Source organism: Podospora pseudoanserina, chromosome 3, assembly GCF_035222485.1.
Source record: "Podospora pseudoanserina strain CBS 124.78 chromosome 3, whole genome shotgun sequence".
NCBI lineage: Eukaryota > Fungi > Ascomycota > Sordariomycetes > Sordariales > Podosporaceae > Podospora > Podospora pseudoanserina.
In genome coordinates this window covers 1,944,012-1,955,620 of record NC_085922.1, presented here as the reverse complement: position 1 = coordinate 1,955,620, position 11,609 = coordinate 1,944,012, and the positions used below count along the sequence as shown (strand labels likewise).

At 49.7% G+C, this 11,609-nt stretch overlaps 4 protein-coding genes and 4 non-coding genes across 8 annotated transcripts; 2 read left to right on the top strand and 6 right to left on the bottom strand.

The window, feature by feature from the left end:
• Window positions 1-419: 419 nt before the first annotated feature.
• On the top strand, window positions 420-1,380 carry QC764_305665 (uncharacterized protein; the record flags this gene model as incomplete). The annotated part of the gene is made up of 4 exons (XM_062945673.1): window positions 420-623; window positions 839-914; window positions 1,056-1,265; window positions 1,313-1,380. Coding segments are annotated over 4 exons (558 nt in total), but the record flags the coding sequence as incomplete, so codon positions are not given.
• Window positions 1,381-2,278: 898 nt separating this feature from the next.
• EGC2 (endo-1,4-beta-glucanase) lies at window positions 2,279-4,264 on the top strand (the record flags this gene model as incomplete). Its single annotated transcript, XM_062945672.1, has 6 exons — window positions 2,279-2,470; window positions 2,524-2,649; window positions 2,704-3,045; window positions 3,099-3,410; window positions 3,469-3,719; window positions 3,770-4,264. 6 exons carry the CDS (start codon window positions 2,279-2,281, stop codon window positions 4,074-4,076), a joined length of 1,530 nt encoding a protein of 509 aa, XP_062801692.1. The 3' UTR covers window positions 4,077-4,264.
• A 281-nt stretch (window positions 4,265-4,545) lies between these two features.
• QC764_0053040 lies at window positions 4,546-4,640 on the bottom strand. Its single transcript has one exon. It is a non-coding gene; the product is annotated as a tRNA-Ile (tRNA).
• Window positions 4,641-5,033: 393 nt separating this feature from the next.
• Window positions 5,034-5,690, bottom strand: QC764_305650 (uncharacterized protein; the record flags this gene model as incomplete). The annotated part of the gene is made up of 3 exons (XM_062945671.1): window positions 5,034-5,316; window positions 5,382-5,529; window positions 5,584-5,690. The coding sequence occupies 3 exons, from the start codon at window positions 5,688-5,690 to the stop codon at window positions 5,245-5,247; spliced, it is 327 nt and encodes a 108-aa protein (XP_062801691.1). The 3' UTR covers window positions 5,034-5,244.
• Window positions 5,691-6,453: 763 nt separating this feature from the next.
• Window positions 6,454-7,849, bottom strand: QC764_305640 (uncharacterized protein; the record flags this gene model as incomplete). The annotated part of the gene is made up of 2 exons (XM_062945670.1): window positions 6,882-7,849; window positions 6,454-6,821 (listed from the first exon to the last, which is right to left on the bottom strand). The coding sequence occupies exons 1-2, from the start codon at window positions 7,462-7,464 to the stop codon at window positions 6,454-6,456; spliced, it is 951 nt and encodes a 316-aa protein (XP_062801690.1). The 5' UTR covers window positions 7,465-7,849.
• A 235-nt stretch (window positions 7,850-8,084) lies between these two features.
• QC764_0053010 lies at window positions 8,085-8,156 on the bottom strand. The gene has a single exon. It is a non-coding gene; the product is annotated as a tRNA-Thr (tRNA).
• A 1,139-nt stretch (window positions 8,157-9,295) lies between these two features.
• QC764_0053000 lies at window positions 9,296-9,385 on the bottom strand. Its single transcript has one exon. It is a non-coding gene; the product is annotated as a tRNA-Lys (tRNA).
• A 270-nt stretch (window positions 9,386-9,655) lies between these two features.
• Window positions 9,656-9,740, bottom strand: QC764_0052990. The gene has a single exon. It is a non-coding gene; the product is annotated as a tRNA-Gln (tRNA).
• Between the last annotated feature and the right edge of the window lie 1,869 nt (window positions 9,741-11,609).

The window sequence follows — 11,609 nt, the reverse complement described above, 5'->3', positions numbered from 1 at the left end:
GCTTTTATTATCCCCTCTGTCTTGGATCACAACAGCTTATACAAAGTTAGTCTCCCGAAACCAACAATAATATCTTAGGTTATACATTGAATCCTCATTACCAGCATTTGTCATCTGGGGGTTCATCCGGAGGTAGTTAATCCCTTCTTTATATCTGCGGTGAGTGTATATTTTGTTTTTGAACCGATCACGGTGTAGGGGAGGGTGCTACGTAATTTATCGGCAGCAGTGCCTTTGGCATCGCTACTGATAATTGGAGGCTCGGTATCTTTGCCGGCGTCTTATCAGGGTGTCTACAACATAAAGCCCTCCGCGGGGCGTCTATCATTCACAGACGTAGCCAATACCGTAAGTATATATAGATGTGACATAGCGCTCAAGGGTCTGGATATTATTCTAGTGCTGACCATATATCAGGGGCCGGGGCCGAGAGGTTATGCCCACAGTGGCAGGAATCATGGCACACTCCATGGCGAGCGGGCAATGAGTACGAAAACGACGACGAATCGGACCGTAAACCAACTTTTGGGTTCATGCCAAATGACGGCATCGTAGTTCCGCATCCACCAGTTGCCCGGGCCCTGGAGATCGTGAAACAGACTTTGACGAATGCAGATTTTGAGGTATGCTGAAATCTGCTCTAGAGTTACTTTTAAGTACTGGCATTTGCGTGCGCATCGGAGCTCCTGGACTGGGTGCTTCCTTCGAACAATTACACTTCTGAGGATACATGTGAGTAACCTGCTTCACTATGTCGAAAGGAGTTGACCGAACACTTTCCTAGGGTCCGATTGCACGGAGTGACAGCTGTCCTGACGTTTGGGAAGCAATTCAATAGTCAGGGGAGCCTATCTTCCCCGAAATCGTGAACGTGTCCCCGGCAGCAAGCGCAGACCTCCGATTCCACTCCCAGAGTATGAGCAGGTGGTGCTCAAAATGAAGGACTACCGCTGAAAGTACAACGATTACTGGCAGTCTTCCGCAGGCAAAACAAGTTCTGGTAATGACTTCCGCGTGAGACACCTGGCACTTCCAGAACATGCTAACCTCATCAGGTCGGCCTGTTGACGTTGTCATTGCTCCGGCCGGTCCACATAGTGCCATTCCACCTGGAAAGTTCATTCAATCGGCGTACACAAGCGCTCTCAACGTGCTCAACTTTTGCATCGCCGTGATGCCGATTACAGTTGCGGATAAGAACCTGGACACCCTGGACCCAAACTTCCAACCCCTTGCCGACAAGGATCGGCGAAACATGCCTTCATGTAAATATAACAATCATCAAACGAATGGACAGTACGCTGACAGTCAGACGGACGATCCCGAACTCTTCGATGGCACCCCGGCTGCTATTCAGCTGTTTGGACGCCGACTGGGTGAGGAAAAAGTGCTATCTGTGGCGCAGATTGTAGTTGACGCCGTTGAGGCGTGGAAGAGAAAACACCATCGGGAATAATTGAGGAAGTATACAAATCATTCTTCAGCTTCTTCATCTTGTTTCCGTACCCTACCTAGTTGTTGGGCCTACAGAACCGACTCGCAACGAGATTTGGGATATGGGCATTGACAACTCCATGTGAGATGTCCCACATCTTGTTATAAGCCGATTCTGTAGGTCTGACAAGTAATAAACAGGATTTGGAGGCACCCCACTTAGCAAATTTGATTCCACTCTAGATTGATAGAAGCGTCAGTTGGCAGCTCCTGTTCATTGTGCCAACCACTGGCAAAATGGTAGCTATCTCTACCTAGGTATACAACTAAAAGGCACCATGTCCGCTTCTAGTCACATGGCGGCTCTTCTTCCCTCTTAACCCACCTCTCTCAACGACGTCTTCTCGACCAATTGCAGTACCTAATTCACGAAACAGAAATGGGATCATGGATCTATCTTCAGGCTCTTCATTGTACAATTTACCAGAACGAGGATGTCAAGCATATCTTGAGCAAACTGCGACCGACACTTGATGAGTATGCTTCGGCCGCGCCCCGTTTACCCAGGACAGTTGCACTTGCACCAACCTCGACGGTCGTGAAAGGAACAAGAAGCCACCAATTACCAAGACCTCCTCTGCGAACCAAGCGCTTTGAGATTGCAAACATCACATCCAATGCAGTCTACTGAGTTTGCCCTCCGGTTAAACTATTTAGTCCTTCTTTCTGTGGATACAGTCCGGAGTTCGACATCCGGGATCGGTGTGGGGCATCCGGGGCGCGGTGTATTGATGCCCGAACCCCTCCGGCGGTGCCCACATGACGAAAAGGTGCATGCGCTCCAATGGTCAGCCATGCCATGCGAGTACATCAACGTTGTCATGACCGTTCAACTGTTGTCTCGATTCCATCCCCCTTCACACATTGCTCTTTGGGCACTGAAGGGAAGATGGCGCCAAAGACACCAATGAGATGCCTCCGTGTGGAGGGGACTGACATCGTTGATGCTGATGGAAAGCAGGTAATTCTCAAAGGTGTCAGTGTCAATTATTCTAGAGTATGCTTGGAAATACCACTGACTATTAACAGTGTGCCACTGGCGGTCACACCAACATGGAGAACTTCATCACTGGCTACCCTGGTCATGAGAATGAGATGAGGAAGGCAATGCTCGAGGTTCTCGGTCAGGAGAAATATGACTTCTTCTTCGACAAGGTCTGCTCTTTTGCCCCTTCTTCCAGTACTGATCATGGTCTAACACCCGTGAAGTTCCTCGAATACTTCTTCACTCCCTCCGACGCCCGCTTTCTTGCCTCCCTTGGCCTAAACTGCATCCGCATCCCCATCAACTACCACCACTTCCTTGATGACCACAACCCGGGCATCATCAAGCAGGAAGGCTTCAAGCTCATTGATCGCATTGTCGACGCCTGTGCAGCGGAGGGCTTATATACCATCATCGACATGCACACCTTCCCTGGAGGCCAAAATCAAGGCTGGCACTCTGATGCGGGTATTCACAAAGCTCTGTTTTGGGACTTCAAAGTCTTCCAGGACAGCATGACGGATCTTTGGGTCGAGATTGCGAAGCATTACAAAAATAACACCTGGGTTAGTGAAGCCCCTTTGCCAGTTGGCTTCCCTGCTGACGTTCAATTGAACAGGTCGCTGGCTACAACCCCATGAACGAACCCGCCGACCCTGACCACACTGCACTTCAAGCCTGGTACAAGCGAGTCGAAAAGGCTATTCGCGAGGTTGACCCAGATCACATTCTGTTTCTGGACGGCAACACCTACGCCATGGATTTCACCGGGTTCAAGGAAGTCCTCCCCAACTGCGTGTACGCCATACACGACTACGCCAGCTTTGGCTTCCCAGCAGGCGAGCCCTATGTTGGAAGCCCCGAGCAGAAGGAGTCCCTGCAGAAGACATACGAGAGGAAGGTGCAGTTCATGAAAGAGAAAGATGTCCCGGTGGGTCTGGTTTCCATGGCATAGGTGTTCGACTTTGACTTGGTGCTGACGATGACAGATTTGGAACGGCGAGTTTGGTCCCGTCTATGCGAGCCCGGGAGACGAGAACTATGAGAAAGTCAATCAGCAACGTTACGACCTGCTAGGCCAGCAGCTGAAAATCTACAAGAAAGATGAGATCAGCTGGAGCATTTGGCTGTACAAAGACATTGGGTTTCAAGGCATGGTCCACGCTTCGCCAGACTCGGCTTACATCAAGCTGCTGAAGCCTTTTCTGGAGAAGAAGAAGCGTTTGGGTGTTGATAAATGGTAAGCCCACATAATACTCTGAAACTTCTCTTCTAACACTTCCTGAATAGGGGCCGCGACGACTCTGCCGTAAAGCACATCTACGAGCCCGTCATCGCTCACTTCAAGGAGGCAATTCTTCCCGAGAATATCAACAAGAGATACCCACAAGTCTGGAAGATAGAAGGGCATATTCACCGAGTGTTGAGGGAGACTCTCATGAGTGAGATTTTGTGCTGGGAGTATGCGAGTTACTTTGAGGGCAAGACGTTGGAGGAGCTAGATGAGCTGGCGGGGAGTTTCAAGTTGGAGAACTGTGTGAAAAGGGAGGGGTTGAATGAGATTTTGAGGAGGGATGCAGAGGGGCGAACAGCGTAGATGGGATATTCACCATCAATCCGGGTGAACCACACGAGGAGGCGCGCTGAAGAATCCTTCCAAAAGGAAACAGCAGCTGATACCTTTTCATGTACAACCGGCCGGGAGTTTACCGTGATTTGTATAGACTACCTCACACAAAACGCAAATAGACAACCAAGCTCCTTTTATAGTACGACCTGCATGAGATCTGTCGAAAGTACTTGTATGCCCATGGACCTGTTTGCTGAGCCCCTGAAGTCTGAACACCGTCAACGCCATATACTAATGTTGGAGTATATCACAACCCCGAACCTCCCCAAACTACACTAATGTTTCGTTTTCCAGAAAGGAATTGTAATTTGTATGAATAGATAGCATATGCAGGACTGTTCCTAGTGTCCAACTTGCATTCGAGACCCTCCAGGAAAAGGGCTCCACTTGTTAATGAGAACCACATCGCCGTGGAACATCAGCAATCTCCACAACAGCCCGATTAGCTCAGCTGGTTAGAGCGTCGTACTAATACTGGGAAACCAGCATACGGTAATGCGAAGGTCAACAGTTCAATCCTGTTATTGGGCATCTCTTTTGTCATTTTTTGACTGTGCCTGCTGCTTTCTTTCTCACTACAACAGTTTATCGTTACCCATTTTCTCTGTTTTCTTGTCTCTGATGACTATCTTCAGAGCTTACCTGTGGTGGGAGTTGTCGAGTTTACCTAGCGCGTCCAACGCGTATCCTGTCAGCAACAAACAAATCACAATTGCTATATAAAAAGGGGCCATAGAAATATAGTGGATAATATGTTGAGATAGTCGAGATGCCTAGCCGTGATCCTTTAATGCCTCGTATTTGATATCAACTCTCCACCGATGTGGTTAACCTGCCTACTGTTAGCTATCGAACGGAAGCAGAGCCGAGGGTCATGAACATGCCATGCATATCCAAGATTTCACCTCAAGATGCCATCAAAGTTGCAGAAACAGTGTTTCTATTTTCTAGTCACCTTTTTCTTATCTGTCATCCCAGGCATTAACCGTTCAACCTTCGTTAACATGAAACCCTAGGAAGGGTAAGCTATCTTCAAAGGAGTGTATATGTAATCCAACTTCCGACATGTCCCTTCAACAGCTACCAAATGCCCCAAAACCCAGCGACCCCTTTGCCACTGAGAAATGTCTCGTGCTCAAAGATCATGCTCCATCTTCCTGCAGCAAGTCCAGCACGGATCCTCGTCGCTGCCCATGTTCTTGGGTGACTACAATGACACAGGCCATCAGCAATTACTCCATGCGCTTGCTTCCGATGATGAATGATGCTTACCCATTCCTCTGGGCACTTGGGCGATTCGGGCCAGCAGACGCGGAGGCAGACATCGGACATGCCCATGATGATCTTCATCTCTTCCGACTTTGACTTGGGGGGGCGGTGGTGGGCGGTGGTGGTTCCTTTGTCGAGGGTGAGGTGGAGGCTATTACCCGATGTCAGAAAAGGGTGATAGAGGGTGAGGGGGAAGGAGACGTACGTGATCTCATCAGAGTGCTTGCCATTGCCGGCACTCTTGAAGGACCAGGGGAGGGCGGTGGCGGTTGTGAGGAGGGTGAGAAGGGCGGTGGTGGCGGTGAACTTCATTTTGATGGTTGGGATGATTCTTGTGGTTTATTGTTTGCTCGAGAGGTTGGTTGATGCTGATGAAAAGCTTGACCTCTCTCGAGGGCAAGAGACCGCCTCTTTATACTTGAGTCTGCCCCTACCATCCCCCCCATTCGACAACTCTTCTTCCATGACCTCCGATAGATAGACCAGCGTCAAACCCATCAATCCATGACAACGACGACTCATACAAACGCCCAATGGGAGACTGTTTCGTGTAACTGGGCAGCAACATTGTTGATCCTGTCTCTCGATCGCAACATCGAAACCACCGATCGCAACATGATCCAGCTGGAATCTTTCCTCGAGGCCGTGGCTGGCCCATTGACCCACGGCAGTTGCCGCATCATCAGGCCTGGATTCCGGCTCTGTCCGTCCAACATACCCGCGCTGCAGTCCCTCGATGTTGTTCTGCTTGGGCTGAAAGCAATCAACATTGTCTTTCCACCTCCGCATTTTCCCCCCATTTAGGGTGCCATAGACACCAGATCGCAGGGTTGTATGCAGACGGGCCGTAGACGCAGTGATACCGGCAGTCGTGAACCGAGACAGCAATGTCTCTTATCCCCGCACAGTAGACGTCCCGGAGCTTGGATCTTCCTGGGTCATCAGCAGTATCTCCACGGAGCTGACTCCGGTTGGATAGACCAGAATTGAAATGGTACAAGCAAGTGGAGTAGAGATGTTGCTTCGTTTATTTGCTCCCTGGCTGTGCATTGATTGCTGTTCATTATCCAACTGCTCAAATCGAGCTCGATAATTTCAATGCACAGCCATTCCCACTACTTGACATTAACAGACTTGGTAGCTCCCCTTCCTCCTGACTGACGCGCTTGACAGTCATCTCAGACATGGCAACCACTGTCCGGCCATATCCAATAATCTCACTGACGCTCTTGCCCCCCGCTCCATCTTCAGGGTAGATGTAGAGCATGTCCAGCTCCTCGGGCTCGTCAACAGCGTCCTCGGGGATGCTGGGACTGTTCCCGATGCCAATGGCGGCATACGAAGGCCTGCGTATTACCTTGGTGACAAACAGCTCTCTGTAGCCGGTGTTCTTGAAGCCCATGCGCTGAAACGTCCTTTTCCCACCATCTGTCGCGACGAGAGCTGTTTGTTACGTCAGTATTACCATCCGCCATATGAGGTGAGGGTAAAAGCAAGACATACCAGACAACCCAACAACCTTCCACCCCTTCTTCTCCGCCGCCCGTCTCGTAACCTCCTCCATAGCAATCTCTGAAAACCTCCTCTGCTTCGAGGTAGGTGGCTCGACAGCTAACCGCTCGATGTGATAAACATGCAGTCCAACCTCTTGTTGCACCTCGTTCTCCTGCACGGCAGATATCCTTCCATTTGGTGCCTTGCCGTTGCCGATCTGCCTGGCCCCTGCCACCTCAACATGTTCCGCCAGTGGTTTTTGCTCCCTCTTGTTGTCGTGAGGAAACATGGTATGCGCGTCGACAGTAGGCTCCTTCAGTTTTCCCACCAACAAGTCCTCCCAGTATTCCCTCAACATGGGCAAGACAATAACCACACCGAGTATTCCCGTCTTGGGTGATGACCAGCATATCGACATTTCGGGACAGGCCGCCACCCAGCTGCAGAGTCTGTCGTACGACAGCCCCGCGGGGTACATTTCCATATCTGACGCGTAAACGGCGCGCAGGACCTCATCCGAGATGGGGTGAGGCGTAGGCGGGGTCTCCATCCCGCTTCTCACCGGGCTGTTGCCGGATGTTGGTGACGACATTTTGCTGCTCTCTTTTATCGTATTCTGGCTGATGATGATGAGGTATCTCCTGCACTTTGAAGAAAGAGGTGTTGATAGCTGAGGTGATCGTATGAGAGTGATGAAAATGGAAGAGAGGAGAGACGTTCAAACACCTGCAGTTTTTAGCGCCGCTCTCTGCTTAGTTATTGCGGTGGTCCCTGGTGGTGCCCGTCGATGCGCCACTCATCTGACTTCTTATTTGACTCTTTGCCAAAGTGAAATGGAACCAGCACAGATTCAAAAAAGGACCAGCCCCAAAAAGCACTCCAGAAAAAAAAGGAGCCACTGTGGAGTTGTGGTTGGGTTGTGAGGTCCAGGTGAGGTGGGTGGATATCCACATTCAGAGAGGTCCAAGCTCCCCGCGCCAGCGATGCCAATTCGGGCCAGAATTAGTGGATCCTTGGCAAGCCACACTTATCAATCGGGGGAGGGGTCCCGCAGATTTGGGTCAACTGTGCGCCCCGCGACAAGCGCTCAACTGGGGCCGGAAACCAAAATGTGGCCTGATGTTTTGGGAATTGGGATTTTGCAAAGAAATGGGGAAACAATGCTACGGGAGACAAAAATAGCGAAATGAAACCGCGAAAGATAAATTTGACTGCCCACAGCCAGAATCGAACTGACGACCTCATCATTACTAGTGATGCGCTCTACCACTGAGCCATGCGGGCTTGAGTTTACCGGTTGAGATTGTGAGTGGATTTGAGGCTTTTCATGATAGCTGCCAACAAATTCTGTGAAGTTTCTGAACTTTTATGTGGTTGTGGTAATCTTCGGTGTGGCTAAATGAAGGCGCAACTGAAACATGGTCGTCTGAGTGTTCTCAACTGGAAAAAGCAGGAGCAGATGGCGTAAACGGCTATCTCTCAACAACTGATGAGTCTGATGGCTATTGTGAATCACCACCGGCCTGGCCCGCAGGTTAACTTTTATTTTATTTGTCGGAAGCTCTCAAAGTTTTTCATCCCTGACCGCAAGCCCAAACTGATCCCAGCACAGTGATAAAAGCCCTTAACAGAGCTCACGTTTCTTTGCATTCTTCATGCTGCAGAGTTCATCATGAGAATTCATCTATATATATGACTTGGATTCAGTCACGGTCAACTCAACCATCAATCACCTAGCACCTCAATTGCACTAGCACATCTCTCAATGTCACCCATATATTGTTCAATTCACCCATGGGGTTATGGCTAACCATCTCTCTATTTCCATGTGCCAGAAGACATTCACAGTCCAGGGTCGAAGCCCCTCCCGAAATATTGAGCATCAATGTTTCATAACAGAAGCCTCCGTGACACCTGACACCAATGGGAAAACGCCCACTTTTCACCGAATGGACAACACAATACACGGTATACGATCAAAACTGCCAACAGCCGAGACATATCTGATGCAGTGCAACCTCCACCAGCCTCCAATGTTACCTGAGAAGACCCCTGGACCCTGAGATCCCAGATTAGCACACATCATGAAGAATACTAGACAGCCTAAGTTATCTCGAGTCATACCAGACCAAATATCGGCTTACCGAGACCGGGCACCACAAACGTCCGCAGCAACAGGAAATATATTGGGGGTTTCCAATGGTGTGAGATATGCAATAGATACAATCTCGAGCCTGCGCTGTCAGCAACGAGCAATATCAATCCTAGTCAAATAAGGTGTGGAGAAACACTTGTCAACTTCCATGTGGATATCATTCTCCTGTAGATCCAGAGATCTGACTGCCAATTACCAAACATATGCTGTACAAATAAAGAAAAAGACGAAATAAGCAAAAATATGGCACATTCGATGCCGGGAATTGAGCCCGACGTGGGGGTCGAACCCACAACCTTGAGATTTGACGGAGGAACTCCTTAAGAGTCTCACGCTCTACCGATTGAGCTAGCCGGGCGACATGCATCGCCTGAGCCGTATACATTGAGATCTGCTGGGCGGAAGTTTTGCTTTTGAAGCATGTATCTGAGCTTCTCGTGGGTGGTCCTTGTGTGCGAAGCTTAAAAGCAAGGTTCAGGGGTTGAACGAAAGGAGGTGGAGCCAACGGCTTTTAGGGCTGAGAGGATTTGCGGTTTTCTCTGTGGCTTGTGGAGGAGAGAAAAAGAATCAGTGCCCACCGTTATTAACGGGTTTAAGGCATAATTGGTAAAAGAAAGTGTTGTTGCTGAGGTCCTACCCGGACTCGAACCGGGGTTGCCGGAATGGCTCTGGTAACTCAGAATCCGAAGTGCTAACCGCTACACTATAGAACCTTGACCTATGCTGTGATGTTAGAAAAATGTTATGGTGAGAGTGTACAAGTAGTCCCAAGGATATGCTTACCTTTTGTCGTGTTGAGGCCTCCTTCGCTCCGCAAGCTTGAATCGTGACTTGGCTCCACCTACCTCAAGTCTTCCAACAGTTGACAAGTTGAGGACTCGAAATGCGCAGCTCTAGATGAATGTGTTTTGAAGATGCAGTCATCGAGAGCATGGATCTAATCCGGCTGAGATTCAAGACGCAATAGCTGGCGTCAATGTCTGATACATGAACAGCCTGTCACCTGTGATTATCTTCTGCTCCATGATCGAGAGCTTCGTGGCTGCTGAGATCCGTGATCATGTGTCCATATCAACAATCCTAAGTTCCTAACATAGGCTTTTCCATGGGAATCCACCCGTCTCTCTGGTGGTTTGATGCATTTGGAGAAAGCCAGGAGAACATTGCCACAACCCAAAAACTAGTCTTGAGGGGGGTATCCGGTTGACCCCCAGAATTTGACTCCATCATGATCGGAGCAGGCCTCGGATAAACCTGGTGTAAATGCCGGAACGCCTCAATGCTTCCTTCAAATTTGTTGCTGCCATTAACCTTGATAGAGCCCCAGTCCAAGTGTGTCGAGTTCCTTGCTGTATCGTTGAGCCAGAACTTCGACAGCAGCTATCCCAAGAATGGTAATGATCAACTGTTCCACCTGCGAAGTTCCAAGGTCTCAGACATCATCTCGAACCAGGTGTGGGTGCCCACAGAAATCAAACGTTGGGACACGTTCCGTATCATGGGTGGTTACCATATCGAGATTCGAGAGAGGATCAAGCTGCAGCTTGTCGATCTGCCCGGAGTATTTTCAACTGTCGGTCTGTCATGGACAGTAGTAGTGAACGAGGCGTGAGAAGGACGGGAGACCGAACGACAGTTGGCATCATGTGGTGAGCGGTCTCGGGGCTGGCTGCATTGGGGCACCTTTGCGTCAGTAGACATCATGAAGGTGTGGCCTGACGGTTAATCGAAAGAGCTAGAAGCCAAACCTGCCAATTGTCATGATTCGATGTCCACAACATCAACGTCAGCCAAAACGGAACTACCCGCGACTCCCAGTCCGCTTCTCGCAGTCAAATCCTTCCCGCTTATTGCCCGGCTTGGCCTTTTCTGCAAGGTAGTGAAGGTTGAGATAAGCTTAAGGCTGGAGCAAGGGGAAGACGAGCGTGTATGAGTGTCGATCATGCTGGATAGAGAAAGGATCGGCACGGTCAGAGAATAGAAAAAGTTGGCGAGCAAGGAGGATGATTAAGAGAAGCAACAAGGCGGCTGCTGCAGACTGCAGCATCTGCATCTGCCAACATCCTGTTATTGTGAGGCGCAATCTGCGGAGAATGAACAGCTGTGTTGCATGACAGCGAGCAATGACAACTTTTCGGTTGCCGATGTTGCAATGGCCCGGGTAATGCAAACGCTCGGGCTTGGTCAAGGCCAGTCAATAGGATTCGAGCCGTGGTTGAATGTGTGTTGTCATTTCTGAGTTTTCAGCTCTGAAGCGAGCCTCCAAAGCCGTCGTACTCAGTTGGAAAGTAGTGGCGGTGAACAAAGTGTTTTGGGTGGTCTCGTGTAGTCCATGTTCTCATGATCTGAGCTGTCAGTTTGTTCAGCCGCTGTGATACTGACAGTGTCATAGAGAAACGCCCACCCGCTGTTTTCTGTTCTTGCTAGGTTATTACTGACAGTCTCGAAATATGACACTTAATGGTTTCAGGCGGCAACTCGCTATGAGGTCGGGTAGTACACCATCGGAACAGGAGCCTTGGTTTTGCATTTCGGGTTTCGTTGCTTCGACCCAACCATCTGGCCTAGGCAGGGACTTCTGT